The following is a 15,705-nucleotide window of genomic DNA, read 5'->3' on the forward strand; positions in this document are numbered from 1 at the left end:
ATGTCTGTGCAAGGGTGACACATGGTCATGCCCTAGGACCCTAGCTACTCAGGTTCTCCGCACCATTCCCACAGTGTCATGTCTACCATTTGGGTTACATGTGTGTGCCTGTGTGTGAATCTGTTTCATCTCTTCCACAAGGCCCTGCGTCTGTTGTATTCACCGGTGGATCCCTCACACCTGGCAGAGTAGATGGTCATAAGTGTTTGTGGGATTAATGACTGTCATTTTCTCTTTTTTAAAAATTTTTTTAAAGATTTTATTTATTTGACAGGAAGAGAGAGAACACAAGCAGGGGGAGGGGCAGAGGGAGAAGCAGGCTCCCCGCTGAGCAGGGAGCCCAACACAGGACTCAAACCCAGGCCCCTGGGATCATGATCTGAGCCAAAGGCAGACGCTTAACCAACTGAGCCACCCAGGCACCCCCCTGAATGTCATTTTCAAAGTGGGGGAGGGTGCCGAGCTCGAAGACTGAATTCTAGCCTTGCTTTGCCACTGACTAGCCCCTACGTCCTTCCATCAATCACCTCCTATCTCCAGGCTTTGTTCTCCTCATTCATAACATGAAAAAATTGGCCCAAATCATGGGCCAATTGACTATGACTATGTTGAGTTTACCTCGGTGCACATGAGGAGTATGGGGTCCATGGGGCTCCTGAAAGCTCCTTGGCTGGGCACCATGAAGGAAGGGTATGCTGGGTAAAGAGCAGTGAGGCCGTGACACTTTGCACAATTTCGCACTCCATGAGCGTCAGCCTGCCTGTTGTGAGCATGAGAATCCATTCAGGGCTCTCACTGGCCGGAATCTTGGAGAGCAGCCAAGAAGGCACCTTTCTGAGATCATGACTTTAATTCATCAGCAAATACATTTTTCCCCTTTCACTAGAATGCTAAGAGCACAGGCCTTGGAGCCAGGCCACCCATGTCCAAATCCCAGCTGGGCCACTCACTAGTGGTGTGATCTTGTACAGTCTGTTTCACTGTGTCCTAGGGAGCTCCTGAGTACAGTGAGGCCCATAAGTACACCTGCCTTCTCCAGGTGTGGAGGAACGGCCGTCCCCAGAAGCACGGGGTGAGCGCCCTGTGAGCGTTAGCTGCTTTTACTTGAGACCCTCAGCCCAGAGGCTCAGCAAGCCGCCAGGGGAGCTGGTACTGCCTCTGTGGAAGGGAAAGAGGAGAGGCCTCGGCCCCCTCCTTTCAGCTCTCAGAGGTTGTATAACTCACGGGCCACTCTCCTGAGAGACCATTGCCAGAGCCCTGGTTGATGGATGGAGAAATTCAGGCACTAGACGTGCAGATGACTTTCTTAATTTCTGATATGTGGGCAGCAGAATTGGGATCAAGACTCACACACATCTGATGTAAATATTGGTGGCATCGGGGAAATGTGGTAACTCAATCCAGAATTTTAAGAGAGCCTTGCCTGAGTCCGTAGTAATAGTATTTGTGCTGGGTACATCCCAGCACACAGAGCTCAGACACAGGATCTTTCAGGATCCACCCGGAACCTCCTTGCAGGTGGCAGGCCCTGTGAGGAAACCGGGAGCTGGACGGGACCCACCTGCTTCCCCGCTGGGCTGCCTGAGTCTCGGCACATTCCAAGCACCTCACCTGAGGGGTGAGGGAGGAGAGGGAACCCAGCTGAGTGCCTCGCTCCCTGTGGCAGAGGAACAGAGCCACAATCCGCTGCTACTTGCCTGGCTGGCCCATCTGGGAGGGGAGGCTTTTGCCCTAAATCCAACACTTAATTAATTTGGGAACACAGGGATACTGTGTCGTTAACGATCTGCTGGTGCTTGTATGGGCTGGACCGAGTTGTTCTCCACAGCCGGGGGGAAGTCGTGCAGGGAGTTTCGGGAGGCTGGCAGATTTTTTCCAACGTGTTGTCATTTCTCTGATGATTGAGTTATCTCTTTGGTTACAGGTGGAGAGAGATTTTGAAAGAGAGTATGGAAAACTCCAGCAGTGAGTGTCAACCCCCAGAAGGATGAGGGAAGCGGGGAGGGAAGGGCAGGAGCCTTCCGCCAGGTCTCAATTTCTGCTGTGCCCCTTCTGGCACCGCCGGTGGTGGGCCTCTCCTCTGCCCCACTAGTACCCTGGGAGCTGAGGGTGGCTCAGTTCACAGCCTGCCGGAAGTTCTCTGCCAGCTGATGGCTGTGGGAGAGTCGTTAACTCATAGCCTTTGGGTGCCTGGCTTCACGCAGAGCTGGTGGTGGCCCTGCGGTCAGTGGGAAAAATCCCTGCAGAGTTAGGGGCCCCTTCTTCTCCTGGCAGGCATTCCAGAGTGTCAGGTTGGCCTTAACTCAGGTGGATGGGAAGGAAGGGGGTTGAAGCAGGCTGGTGGTGCCAGGTGCCCAAGCCTGTGCCCCTGCCTTGCAGGCTGGAGGAGCAGACCAGGAGGCTGCAGAAGGACATGAAGAAGAGCACCGATGCTGACCTGGGTAGGTGGCGGATCCCCAGGCCTGGCTGGGAGGGGCGGGGGGCGCACAGGGTGGGCCTCCGGCCCTCCATCACTTAGCACTGGCTCCTGTGGTCTGTGCACAGAGCCCCCTGCCACTGCTCACCCAGAGGCTGCAGGTGGGTCTGAACACAATTGCCACGGCGTCCACATGCTGTGTGCACAGCGAGCCGAGGGTCTGATTTCGGAGCCCATCTATCACTTGTTTTGTGGGTAGCTGCACGTTACCTGGGTGGCATCTTTATCATTTGCCACTGCCTTTTTAGCACAGGAGAGGCGGCAGCCTACTGCTTCCTTTCCTCGGTGCTTCTCCAGACCACTGTACTGTCCAAGCACAAATGAAGGGAAGGTAGTGTTTTTATTGCAAGCAGCTTTGGAAGCAGTGGAATGTCAGGGGTCCATGAAGTAGAGGGTGTGGTTGTCCAACAAAGAAATGGGGCGGGGGGGCAGGGAGCAGTGCCCTGGAGCCCAGAGTCAGAAGCAGAGTCTGGGCAGGAAAGGCCCTCCTGAAACAGCAGCACCCCAGCCCAGCCCAAGGCCTGAGCCCCACCCCAGACAGTATGTCAGAGTCTCCGGAAGGCCCACCCCAGACAGTGCCGCTGCAGCTGCTCCAGGGACCCCATTTGGAGAACCACTGCTCCAAACAGTTGAGGGGAATCAAGTTTCCTGCTCTTGGAATCTAGTCCGCTCCCTGGACAAGATCTAATGTCCCATTGCATGTGCCCAAACCAGATCACCTGCACGTGACCAGTCCTGGTTGACCCTTACATTCTCAGGTTGCATTGGGGTTCCAGAGACCCATGTGGTGTCTAAGACCCCCGCTCTCTTTAAGGTTCAAAGACAACCAGGCTTCCAGTTTGCATTAGGCTGGCCACACAGTCCCAATGCCTGAGGGTGGGGGCCCAGTGGTCCTTGGATGTGCTCACAGAGGCGGCTGAGGACTCCCGGGGGACGGGGGTGAATTTCGTGCTATTAATGGACTTCAGATGGTTCAAACAAAGGACCCCCCCCCCCCCCAACAAAGGCATGAAGTGTGAAGGCTTTAGGAAAGAAAAGGAAAGTTGGGAAGAAAGTCTCCTCCAACCCCGACTTTTCAGGGATTATTCCCAAAATATTTTTTAAAAAATTAGAAGAAATTTTTCAGACATTTCCAGTTTTGTCCAAGTTTTTATCCTTTCATGACACTGTCTTGAGACCATTTCATAATCCAGGCAGGTGACGTTTGCTCCTTGGCCTGCAAAGTCACCTCGCAGATTTGAAAGAGGGGTTTTTTTGCTCCACTGCTTTGACATTTCTGGGAATTTTACATTTTCAGGGTTCTCCTGTGTTTAGCCTGTTTGCTGGGTGACCGCAGCAAGCTCCCAGTTTCGAGAGGAAGCCAGGACAGGTCTCTGCCCAGGCCAGTCACCCACCTTGGGCCTCTTTGCTGGCCTGTGGAGGGGCCCAAGTGACGAGGGGCCTCTGGGTGGGTTTCTGTCTCTCCCCTTCCCCCCCGCGGGCTAAGGCTGGGCTTAGGGCTGCTCCCTCCTCGTATACAGTGGCCAGGCAAGGCCACATCTGTCATGAAGTGGAGTGGCCCTGATTTCATAAATTCAGAGATTTTTTTTCACATTTAATAACAGCTCTGAAATCTAGACACCGTAACACTTAATGGTGTTTAGTTGGCAGCATTTTTGTCCTTCAGTGGCTCGTATGGTAACGATGTCTTACAGTTGCTGGCATCTTAAATCCAATGGTGTAAGATAGTAAGAAATACATTCAGAAGCTTGTTTTCCCCTGAGACCCTGGATTTGGCACAGACCCTGTGGAACAAGCATGACCCTTCTCCTGTCTCTCTTTCGGCACCTGGAGACTTTGTTTTTTTCTCCAGAGCTGCCACTAGAGCTCGATCCTGCCTCGGAGCTGCCATGGGATTTCCAGACTCCCCTTATGTCAAACAGGGTCAGAACACGTGAACAAGGCTACAGCAGGGCAGTGGTCTCTATCCATGTGGAAGCAGTCTCAGGAGCCTTGAACACCATAAGCCAAGACTGTGGCAGAGAGGCAGGTACCCGGAGGCTAGGCCTGGCCCGGCACTCGCAGTTGGCTGGCCTTGAGGGAGTTAGACGCTCCTCTGAGCCTAACGCGCCTCATCTGTAAAGTGGAGCCAAACATGACTCCTGGGTTATTGGAGCCCCGAATAAAACAGTGGGGGCATGGGAACCTGTTGGCAGCTATGTAGTTCTTGGCTTGTACGAGTTTTTAAGTCTCCATTGTTTGTGAACAGAAGTCCCAAGGGGCAGGAAGAGACTGCAGAAGGGCCATGGTTCTGGAAGGTCTCCGGGGAAAAAGGGTTTCTGAATGTATGTCTTACTGCTCTGTGGCACTGAAGCCTGGGGTGGTCTGAACACACCAAACCTGCCCTTGTTGTGTCGATAAGATGATATCAGAAGCAGGCCACCCCCATTCTGCAGGTATCATCTGTGGCGGAGCTGAGTAATGACAGCAGAAACCAAGCAGCCCCGAAAGCCTAACCTCTCAATTTCTAGCCCTTTACACTGTTTGCCAGCCCTGGTGTGGAAGGCTGTTACTCTTGTCCGTGAGGGAGTCCCAAACCAAGCTTCACCTCCAAACCGCCCAGAGAGTGTCTTTAGAATGCACGTTCCTGGATTCCAGACTTACCGAATTAGAATCTGTACAGCTAGAAATAAGTTTGTTTTTTTAACAGCTTCCCACCCAAATGATTCTGTTAAAATCTCGAGTTCAGAAAATTAAGTCATCGCAAAAGGTAAAGCTACTCAAAAGAATGACCCAGAGCCGCATCAGATGGTCAGGAACAACCACCAGGTAGTAAGGACTCATGACTCACGGCTCTGTGGTGCTTTGTAGAGCCCATGGCCCATGGCCGGGGCGGAGGTCAGGGGGTGGCCCCTGGGCTGAAGGAGGACAGGGTCCTTCCTGATGACAAGGCCCTGAAGCCAATCCCCTCGTAGGTTCACTGAGCTTTGACTTCTTACAGCCATGTCCAAATCTGCTGTGAAGATATCCTTGGACTTGCTCTCCAATCCCCTCTGCGAGCAAGACCAGGACTTCTTGAACATGGTGACAGCCCTAGACACGGCCATGAAGCGGATGGATGCCTTCAACCAGGAAAAGGCAAGTGGGGTTTTGCCCTCCCCCTCCTCGTGGCTTCTGCCCGGGTGGAGCTCCTGCAAGGGGTCCTCAGCAGGGACTTCTCAGCTGCCCTCAGCCCTTGGAGGCCCGTGTGTCCAAGCCCCATGAGCTCTTCTGTGGCTTCAGCACTGGAAGCTCCCCGTAGCTCACTCACAGTGCGACCCTGAGGGAGAAGGGGAGCCCCTCACACTTGCTGCAGTGCCTTCCCGGCCTCCCCACTGAGCGGCCTGCAGACAGCGGCTGGGGGAGGAGAGCTGACCCAGAACGAGCACAGTTCTCCCCGTTGCCTCGCTCCCGCCGCAGAGGTACGGACGCCACGCCTCGCCTGTTCGCTCCTCCCCACAGTCTTGTCCCTGCCCAGGGCTTTCAGCGTAACCCTGAGGCCCCCTTTCTCTTCTCAGGAATTTGGAGGCCCCTGTGTGAGGAAGAGTTTGACTCCCCCTCAGTTTTGTTGTCATTGGGTATTTTCTTTTAACAGGTGAACCAGATTCAAAAGACCGTGATTGAACCTTTAAAAAAGTGAGTAAAGGTCATCCGGAGACCACAGGCCTCAGGGAACTGGGTTCAGGGCATTTATTGGAAAGGCAGGTCAGCTGCCCAATTGGCAACCAGATATCATCTCTAGCAGCCTGTCCGCAAACACGCCAGGGCTGACCAGAAGCTCAGCAGGAACGCTGGCTACATGACCTGTGGCCCTAGGGGTGCCACACCCGTGGCAGCTCCAGAGCGCCCACCTGGCTGGGGCACACTCAGTGACAGTGGGGCACGTCTGAGCCGCCACAGCAGGTGGCCTTTGCTCCAGTGGTCACTTCGCCACTCTCCCCTTTGTTCCCGACTGAGAAGCAGAGGCCCGGGGCCTGCCGAGTCAGGCGAGCGAGGTCTTGGCCGGCCCTGAGCGGGGCTGGGCAAGGCCTTTCATCTCAACCGGCCGCACTGGGAGAGCAGCTGCCTGCCGCACTCAGCTTTTGAAATGTGGGGGTGGCTGCACATGGGGAAGGGCGCAGCCGCGGGGGCCTGCCTGGGAAGGTCCCCTCACTTGTGACCTGTCAGGGTCAGAAATTCTTCTGTAAGACTCATCTTCTCTCAGGCAGGCCCTGGGCAGTGATCAGACAGGCCTATTCTATTCCCTGAGTCCCTGGAGGGGGTGGGCTGGCGGCGGGCTGGTGGGGGGCGGGGGGGGGTCCAGGCAGGAGCCTTGCCTTGAAGCTCCCGGATCACTTCATCATCTTCCCTAGCCTCTCCCAAACTGACTCTGACCTAGAAAGGCTCCCGCTCCAGCCCGGCAGCTGCACTTTATTACCTCTTCTGTGGTGGTCCCTGGCAGCTGCCTCACCAGGCCTGGGTAATGAGGCTCTGCTAATTACCATTAGGCCTGGATCAGGGCCCGGAGGGAGATGAAGAGCGCAGCTTTTGGTCCTCCAGCCCCTGGCGTTGGGGTTATGGAGCTCTTCGTTCCCTGCTCAGGTCCAAGGGGTGGGGTTAGGGAAGGCTCCTTCTAAGCCGGGGCTCTCTGGCAGCTTGGCCATAGTGGGAAGGGATTTCTCCCTGCACCCCACTCCTTCCCTGGCCCCTGCTCTGCCCCAGGTTGCAAGCTGCCGAGGAGGCTGGTGGCTGGTGGCTTGAGATGTCAGCAGGAGCTCCATTGCTGGTGGCCTTCTGAGTGGGTCTCCAGGACTGAGGGTTTGCAGCTGGGTGGGAAGGACCATGGGCAGAGTACACCCTGTCCCCCGGGGTCCCTGGGGCTGCCGCAGAGGCTGCCGTGGACACCCACAGCTGGCAGAGCTAGGCAGGGGACACCAGCTCCGAGGACTAGGGGGACTGACTCCAATCTCGATTTCACAACCAAGGAGGCGGCCTTGAAATCTGATGCCTGGCTTCTAGAGCCAAATGGAGAGAAATCCCGGCTGCTTCCCACCGCCCCAGCAGCCCACCACCTGCCAGGAAGGTGGGTGAGTGGCACAGGGGGCGGGCACCATCTCCGCAGCGGATCCGCTGACCTGCCTGAGCCCCCGGCCCGCCTGCCTGGCGGCTGGCTCCTCCGGCCCGTAGCCGACATGCGATCCCCCCCAACCACATAAAACCGCCACTGCCTGCTGCCGCCTCTTGCCAGGAGAGGAGCTCCCAGGGACCCCGGTACCGGAAACAGGAAACTGCAGCTTTCCTGTCCTCTGATGAAGAACATGGCCACATGGCCACCCCACCGCCCCCAGCCTCCCCCCAGGGGGCTCGGCCTCTAATCCCCCATCTCTGGGCTGCGTTCACATGGTCGGATGGGGATGCTTTCAATTTCCCTTTCCTGGTGGGTGGAAGATCCCGGCTGTGTGGGCACAGATTGAGGAATGGCAGGCATTCCCCACCAGGGCCGGCTGCTCCCAGCCTACCTCCCAGCCGGCCTCTTCTCCCTCCGCCTTCCCCTCCTCCCTCTCTCTGCCTCCTCACCCCACCATTAGCCCAGGGGAGGCAGTTTGGTTGAACCTTAGGACAGTCACCTGGGCAGAGCTCCAGCGATGGTCCGGTGTAGGCCCAGCCCTATTCCCCCTTCTCCAGAGGGTAGACACAGCACAGATTTGAGGAGCTTGTGGCCTAGTGCGGATGCTGCAGAGGCGCTCTGGGGAAGAAGGACCCGGATAATCCGTAACTGCCAAGGTGGTGCAGCTCAGTGGGTGTGGCAAGTGCCAGGTGGGCCAGCCTGCCCCAGCCAGCCCACGGCCCTGGCCAGGCCCCACTCCTCTGAACCTGTTTCCCCATCTGGGAAGGGAGGCCTGAACCTCCACCCGCCACCTGGAATGGCTTGGTCGGCGCTCAGGAGGAGGAGACAGAGGTGTCCATGGGCTGAAGTGGTGGGTTGAGCTGCCTCTGGAGGATGGAGTCCACCCTGGGGCCCTGGCCCGGGGCCTCTTGTGTTCCACAATACTGCTTATTATCGGGGGGAAGTGGGAGATGAGCGGAGGGCCCCGACTTCCCAGCCTTGTTTCTTTGTGGCAGCCGGGTGAAAGTGTGGACTTGGTACCTGCGGGACAGCTGGGCCCCCACCGCCCCTTCTCAGCTGAAATCAGCAGATAACTCTGTAGGGTCCTGGGAGCAAGTCTGGGAGGGCCCAGGCACAGGGACCAGCCTCTGGCTGTCCCCACCTTGCTGCCCACCCCCCTTCCCTTCCCGACCTGAAGGTGGGTGAGAGCACTGGCACCCCGCACCGGGGCCTGGTGCTGTACGAGCTCCCGGCGCAGGCAGCATCCCATGTGTTGTGTCTGTGTAGTTAACCAGAGCCAGGATTACAGACGGGGTCCCCCTGGGTCCCCGCGCTTTTGTCACCACCTCAACTGTGCCATCCGGTCCCCCTGCCTGCCCTCGGTTTACCCACTTTACTGTAAGAAGGGCATGACGCCTGTCTCCACTCCGAGGGAGTCCTGCAGCCCAGAGCCCAAAGCCACCCAGGTGGTAAGTGACTGACTCGTGACCCATCTGCAGTGACCTAAGCCAGCCAAGCCTCCCGAGGTCTGTTGGTGTGACCGAGGGGCACCATTTTGGGAGGCAGAAGTTACTATGGTGAAGAAATGGTTTTCCTAGAGGCTCTAACAGAGCAGCTGGGACCGGTTTGCACTGCAGCCACTTCCTCCCCACGGGGGACAGGTGCTCCTGCTTCTAGAGGCCGCCTGGCATCCTGGAGACACATCACTCGTACACTGCCTGTCCCCTGAGGTTGCCTGGCACTGCATGGAACTCTGTAGTCCTGGACCCTTGCTTGGCTCACTCAGGGCTCAGGACTTGGCCCTTGGTGGGATTCCTGTTGCCTTTATGAGCTCATCCAGTCCTTGCATTTAGTCAGCATCCCTGGTGCCTTTGACCAGAGAAGACAGGCGCTGCAGGGGCCAGAGGGCATCCGGAGCTGCTCAGCTGACCAGCAAGGTGGTCGTCCACACGCCCCCCCCCCCCCATCCCCGTAACGTGCATCTCGTGCTGTGGACACTGCCGTGCTGCCCTCTTCCTAATAGGAGAAAACCCTTCAGCTGCCGCTTCCTGCCTCCTTCCCATCCTGTAAGCACCCCCTGCCCCCCCAGGCCACCAGCAGCATGGACAGCAGAGGTTCAGGCCCTGGGGCCACCCAATCTGGGCACCTCTAATGAGAGAATGAAGGTGGCCCTCAGTGGCCCCTCGTCTGGCTGGGGTGGAGGGGGAGGTGGCAGTGGCTTTCTCAGGCTCCATTGCACCTGCTTCCTTGAGTCACATCCTCTCAGCTGCTGGTCACAGTCCTCCCAGGGAGGGAGAGGGGCTCACCGAGCCGCTGACACCCTGTCAGAGCCACCACCTGAGGCACAAACAGCAAGGCCTGTCCCTGCCGGTGGTCTCAGCTCTTCAGACCTGCCCAGAGGCGGTGGGGAGGCGGTGTCCTGGAGGTGGCCACTACCCACACCCGGCCTGCACCGCACCCGGGAGGCCTCTTCCACCGGCAGCTCAGTCGGTAGCAGTGATTTGATGACTGATTTGTCCAAGGGCCTGTCTTACCCACTTCTGGCCTTTCCACTTAGGTAGTGAGCCCATTAGCACACGCCATCAGCTAGAAGCGCTCACTTTAGTGCTCTTCCTCGGGTGTAAGAATCACCAGAATTTTCCTGCATCTATAGCCTTGGCTGGGGAATTCAGTGCTTTGGTCAAATTTATATTCTCTGTTCTCTGGCAAAAGACACTCTGTCACAAGGACCCTTCATCTGTTGAGGCTTTTTTTGTTTTGTTTTTTTGTTTTTAGGATCTTATTTATTTATTGGAAGGGGAAAGAGAGAACATGAGGAGGGGGAGAGGGAGAAGCAGGCTCCTCGCTGAGCAGGGAGCCTGATGTGGGGCTCGATCCCAGGACCCCGAGATCCCGACCTGAGCCAAAGGCAGTCACTTAACCCACTGAGCCACCCTGGCGCCCCTGTTGAGGCTTTTAAAACCCAAATTCATCAAACTAGAATTTTATGCAAAACTTGGAAAGAAAAACCAAATTCATGGGCAGGCCCCTTTGAGAGGCGGACTTGGGGAGTCATTCCTGATGTGGCATCTGAACTACCTAAACGTGGCCCGAGAGGCCCTGGGCGCTCGTGGAAGGGGAGAACCCCACTGCTCGCTCCTGGCCCTGAGTCGCCCCCTCTGCTTCGCAGCCCCCCCCATTTACCTCGATTGCGGGGCCGGATCTTCTCAGGCTGCTCACGTTCCCACCTTGCAGGGTGGACACCTCCAGCCTCCCACAACAGTGACAGGCACCTCCTGCCCTGCACGCTTAGCATTCCAGGAAGCTGGCCCATCCCCTCCTGTCCAGTTCCAGAAAACCTGCTTGCAGGTTTGCCTTGCCTCCTCCACCATTCCCTTGATCAAGGGAAGTCCAGCATCCCTGCCTGGGATACAGCCCTGCCCTGTGTCTATCTCCCGGTCTCCCACTCCTCCCCGTTAGAGATGACACCTGCCGCAAGGATGATGCCCACAGAGCCAGAGTGTCCGTTGCCCCTCCGTGAATGGCATATAGTCCTCAGCATTTCCCTGTGGTCCTTTTTAGTTGTGGTGGGGCCAGAAGATGCCCTGGAGCCATTGCCCTCAAACATCTGGTTTGAGAGTGTAGCCATGTGAAGGAAAGCACCAGAGGATGCCTGCTTTTCCCGTGGTCAGCTGATAGAGACCAATCCTAGGTTTCCACTGCAGTTGTCACCTGCTGGTGACATCTCATGGCATCATGAGATGGTGGGGAGGTTCCCTGAGGACTGGGATGCTTGAGTTCTCTGCTGGACAGTCACTACCTAATTGTGACCTTGGAGAAGTCACATCATCACTCTGGCCTCCATCTCATTGGTTGTATTACAGGAGGATGTTGGACAGAGGACTCCAAGGAGTCCCTCGGCTCGGCCACCCTCTGTGACAGGTGTCTGTCACGCACGGGGCCATGTGAGATGGGCAGGGAAAGAGCAGGGACCGCCTCGGTGGCCTCCTTGCATTCCTGCCCCTGTGGCTCATCTCAGGTCAGTAGGGTGACCCTTAGCCCTACCTTCTTTCCCTGGGCCTCACCCCAGATCGTATTCTCAGCAGCGGGAGCCCCACGAGGCCCGGGCCTCATCTGCCTTGCTCATGCGAAATCGCCAACACCCAGAACGGTCCGGCACTCGGTAGGCGCTCAGGCTGGGCCGCAGCTCCGAGAACGGCCCGCATCCAACGGGGCTGTGTCTGGCAGGTTTGGCAGCGTCTTCCCGAGCCTCAACATGGCAGTGAAGCGGCGGGAGCAGGCCTTGCAGGACTACAGGAGGTTGCAGGCCAAGGTGGAGAAGTACGAGGAGAAGGAGAAGACCGGACCAGTGCTGGCCAAACTGCACCAGGTACCAAGAGGAGGGCGAGCTGGGTGTGGACAGCGGGCCCCCTGGGGACACACGGCGGATGCCTCCTTTACCTGGGGACCGCCCTGGGGGCTGTGGGACTCTCTCCTGCCCCCGACGGGCACGTCCTGCCCCAGGCAGGGACGCTGGAGGAGCCACCGGGAGCCCTGCCAGCCCGTGTCTTGGTCCCCAGGCCCGAGAAGAGCTTCGGCCTGTGCGGGAAGACTTTGAGGCCAAGAACAAGCAGCTCCTGGATGAGATGCCGCGCTTCTACAACAGCCGGCTCGACTACTTCCAGCCCAGCTTCGAGTCCCTGATCCGAGCGCAGGTGAGGCCGCGCCCCACCCCGCCCGCAGGACCGCGGACACCTCCCTGGGGAGATGCGACAGCGGTGCCGTCACCCTGCCCCCGTCACTGCCTCCAGAGACTCCAGCTCTGAATGTTTGCTCCACTTCTCTGTCTTAGCTCCTCCGTGGCTCTTTGGTTAATCCCAGCTCTGGGATGAGGCCCTTTTTGTGGAATGGCTTTGCCCTCCAGTTCTCTCCTTCCTGTCCTTGTACCACCTGTGGCAGGAAGAAAGCAGGCCACACTGTCCACGCCTCCCTTTGGTGGGCAGGTCCTTTGCATGGTGTGCTCAGGAGGCCAGGCGCAGGGGCCTGCAGGATGAGGGCCCTTGGCCCCGCAGCCCCACAGCAGTCACTCCTCTTCTGATGTCCTGACTTGTAGCAACCCTTGGAGGCCTCCCTAAACCCTGGGGAGAGCGTGCTCAAGGCCCCTGCGTGGGGGCCAGGCCAGGCGCACCTTCCAGCAGAGAGGCCAGCCGGCCTCAGACAGGGTGTGGGAGGGGCACGGGAGCTCCGGGGTCTGGCAGTGAGAGTGTGGCGGGCCACAGGCTGTGACCCTGTCTCTCAGGCCTCAAAGGTGTAAGGACACAAAGTACAACTGCCCACAGCTCCTGCCTGTAAGGGAGAAGGCTGAGGTACAGAGTCCCCACCAAGAAGGACCCCCAGCCCACGGCCGGTGCCCCGCATCCTGCCACCTTTCCCACAGTCCCCCGCAGGTAACAAAGCTGGCGGCGCGGCCGCCTCCAGCCCACCTCTGCCCTTGGCCTGGGTGTCTGGCGCCCTCCAGTGGACACATCCGGTCCTTGCAGTCAGCAATCACAGGCGGGGCCCCCCACAGCTTTGAGAACACCGAAGGCGAAGGCGGGGCTGCACACCCGGGCTCAGGAACCCTGAGCTGGAACTTGTTAGTGTCCTTGGTCGCTGGGGAGAAAGGAGGCCGCACTTGACCTTGCACGAGCGAGTGGGGGTTCCTGCCCCTGCCCCCTGAGCAGTGCCCCTGGAGATGAGGCTCCCCTCCAGCAGCTCAGCCTAGGCCTGGGAGAAATGGGCTCAAGGAGACCTGCGCCCTCCCTCCCCTGTGCCGCCACCACCCCTGCTCCCGGCCCCCGCCCCCTCCATTCTGTTGTGAGTTAGCTCCAGGGTGCCCGGACCAGAGCAGTTTAGGGGCTAGGGATGCCCTGTAACCAGGCAGCGGGGTGCCTGGGGGCTGTGTACTGCCTCCTCGGCACCAGCCTCCACCTCCCGAGGCTGTCGCTGCCATTAGTCACTAGAGAAGTGAGCATCCCTAGTGACTCAGCCTGCGCAGTGCGGCTCTGGGGCAGGGAGTGGGGGAGGGCGGGCCAGCCCCTGCCCTCCCCCAGCACCCGCCCAGGCCCCATCCGCTCCGGTGGCAGCACCACTGGCACACCTCCACTCAGCTCCCCCTCGGCCCAGGGCAAGTCCAGCTGTGGACTTGCCATCAGACCTGCCGCCCCTCCAGGCCTTGCCCACCGGTGACAGCACTCCAGGGTCCAAGTGGAAGCAGAGCTCCTGCTGCCCAGGCACAACTTGGAGCCGGACATGATACCACATAGGGGTGGGTGTCCAGATAGTGTTTCGAGGGGTGGGCATCACTTTCATGAAAGTAGGTGTTTGATTTGGTCATGAAGTGGCGACTGGGGCAGAGGTGGCCTCTGGAAAAGGTGCTGGGTCTGAGCAGCCCTCCGCCACCTGAGAGTTGCTGGTGGGTCTCCTGGTACCTGAGCACACCTGCACCTGCCCCACTGCAGGCCTCTCCTATCTCCCCTGGACGCCCCCCCACCCCGACATACACACACATGGACACGAGGCGGACTCTGAGCCCTGCCCTCAGCCCACGACAGCAGAGGTGGTGATGAGCAGGCTGTTGCCATCCATGAACAGTGGGACAGGTCAGGAAGGAACAGAAGGCTGGGGAGGTGTCACCTTCCTCATCTTTGCTTCTGGGAACTCCCAGGGTCTGGCGGCCACTACACCCTCTCTCCTGTGGATGAGGGTCCCGGGCTTCTAGCTCTGCTAAAGCAGCCTGTAGTTAGCACCGGCCTCCCCGGCCTCCCGGGACCTGCCTAGGGCCCTGCCAGTGCCCCCACCCCAGCCTCAGCTTCCCGAGGGCATGAAGGCCCTCCCCACCTCCGCCTCCCCAAGGACCCTCTGACTTACTGCCATCCTGGCAGCAGCAGCGGCTGCCCCTGAAGGGCTGGGGCCCGTGGCTTCAGTCTCCCTGCCTGCTGTGCAGTTTCGGGATGGGCCGAGGGGACAGTGGAGACAGCCCTTTCCCCAGCCTGAGTGCTCTGCTTGAGGGCACAGCAGTGTGTGGGCCTCTGGGACGCTTCTCTGGCCCCGCTTGTCCTGCTGTGCCCGGGGGTGCCGAGCTGTGGGGCCTGGTGCCACGGGAGCCCGGCACCTGCCAACCTCCTCCCCGCCTCTCCCCCCAGGTTGGGTACTACTCAGAAATGCAGAAGATCTTTGGAGACCTGACCCAGCAGCTTGACCAGCCTGGCCACCCTGACGAGCTGCGGGAGAGGGAGAATGAGGCCAGGCTGAGTGAGCTCAGAGCCCTCTCTATTGTGGCAGATGACTGAGTCCTCGCTGCCCTTTGGAGACTCCGGGGACACAAGTCCGCCTCTCCGGTCTCTGGCCTTGTCAAGCTTAGGCTCAGGTATGAGCCAGCAAAAGGCCCTCCCCTGAGAGAAGCACAGGGACAGCAGAGCCCCTGCTCTACCTCACCAGCCCTCTGAAGTGACCTGGCACCAGGAGCCCCACACAGGCTGCTATCTCCCCACCCATAGCAAGAGCCCAGACAGGTAAGCAGAGCAGAAAAACTCCAGGGGCCTTCTCCCCTCTAAGAGAACCGTCCAGAGGGCATCCTGGCCCGGGGCCTGCGCGAGCTTCCAGCCTTCAAAGGCACCGGCTTTGCTCACCTGGCATCAGCCTTGCTTGCAATGTCGCGATCACATCTACCTCCAAAGACCCCTGGGGAGTCCACCTGCCCTCGTTGCCTTTCCGCTCCAGACTCCTCTATTCTGAAGAGGCCTGAGAGTGCCATGGGGAACAGAAGAGCTGTGCTCCCCCAACCCATAGACCCCCTCACTCCAGCCTCCCAGCACGACAAACTGGCTTAGCCCACTTCTGTCCCTTAGGTCAGGTGCACAGAAGAGTCCCAAGCCTCGTAGGTTCCCTAGGAAACCAGACTCAGCTCGTGTAAATAGGCTACCAACCACACAAAATGTCACAGCCTGATTCACAGGCCTCAGAGCAACAACAGTGGGTTTGTCTCACCGGAATACTTGGAATTTTATTTTTTCAAGTAAAGTTTTCAATAAAATTGCCAGCTGTTACTGTGCTGTGACTGAGAGGAGAGCCACCCTAGGATTGTGGCAGGGTGTGCTGCCCCCTG

At 58.5% G+C, this 15,705-nt stretch overlaps 1 protein-coding gene across 1 annotated transcript in view; it reads left to right on the top strand.

Moving 5' to 3' along the window:
• The window catches only part of BIN3 (bridging integrator 3), a 44,047-nt gene extending 28,401 nt beyond the window's left edge, over positions 1–15,646 (top strand). The window contains exons 3-9 of the mRNA XM_072796341.1: positions 1,925–1,965; positions 2,380–2,441; positions 5,457–5,593; positions 6,090–6,130; positions 11,808–11,949; positions 12,140–12,274; positions 14,744–15,646. Of these exons, the coding sequence (XP_072652442.1) occupies positions 1,925–1,965; positions 2,380–2,441; positions 5,457–5,593; positions 6,090–6,130; positions 11,808–11,949; positions 12,140–12,274; positions 14,744–14,890 (705 nt within the window). The 3' untranslated portion in view covers positions 14,891–15,646. The remainder of the gene's footprint in view (positions 1–1,924; positions 1,966–2,379; positions 2,442–5,456; positions 5,594–6,089; positions 6,131–11,807; positions 11,950–12,139; positions 12,275–14,743) is intronic.
• The last annotated feature ends 59 nt before the right edge of the window (positions 15,647–15,705 follow it).

This window comes from Canis lupus, chromosome 24 (genome assembly GCF_048164855.1).
Source record: "Canis lupus baileyi chromosome 24, mCanLup2.hap1, whole genome shotgun sequence".
Lineage (NCBI taxonomy): Eukaryota > Metazoa > Chordata > Mammalia > Carnivora > Canidae > Canis > Canis lupus.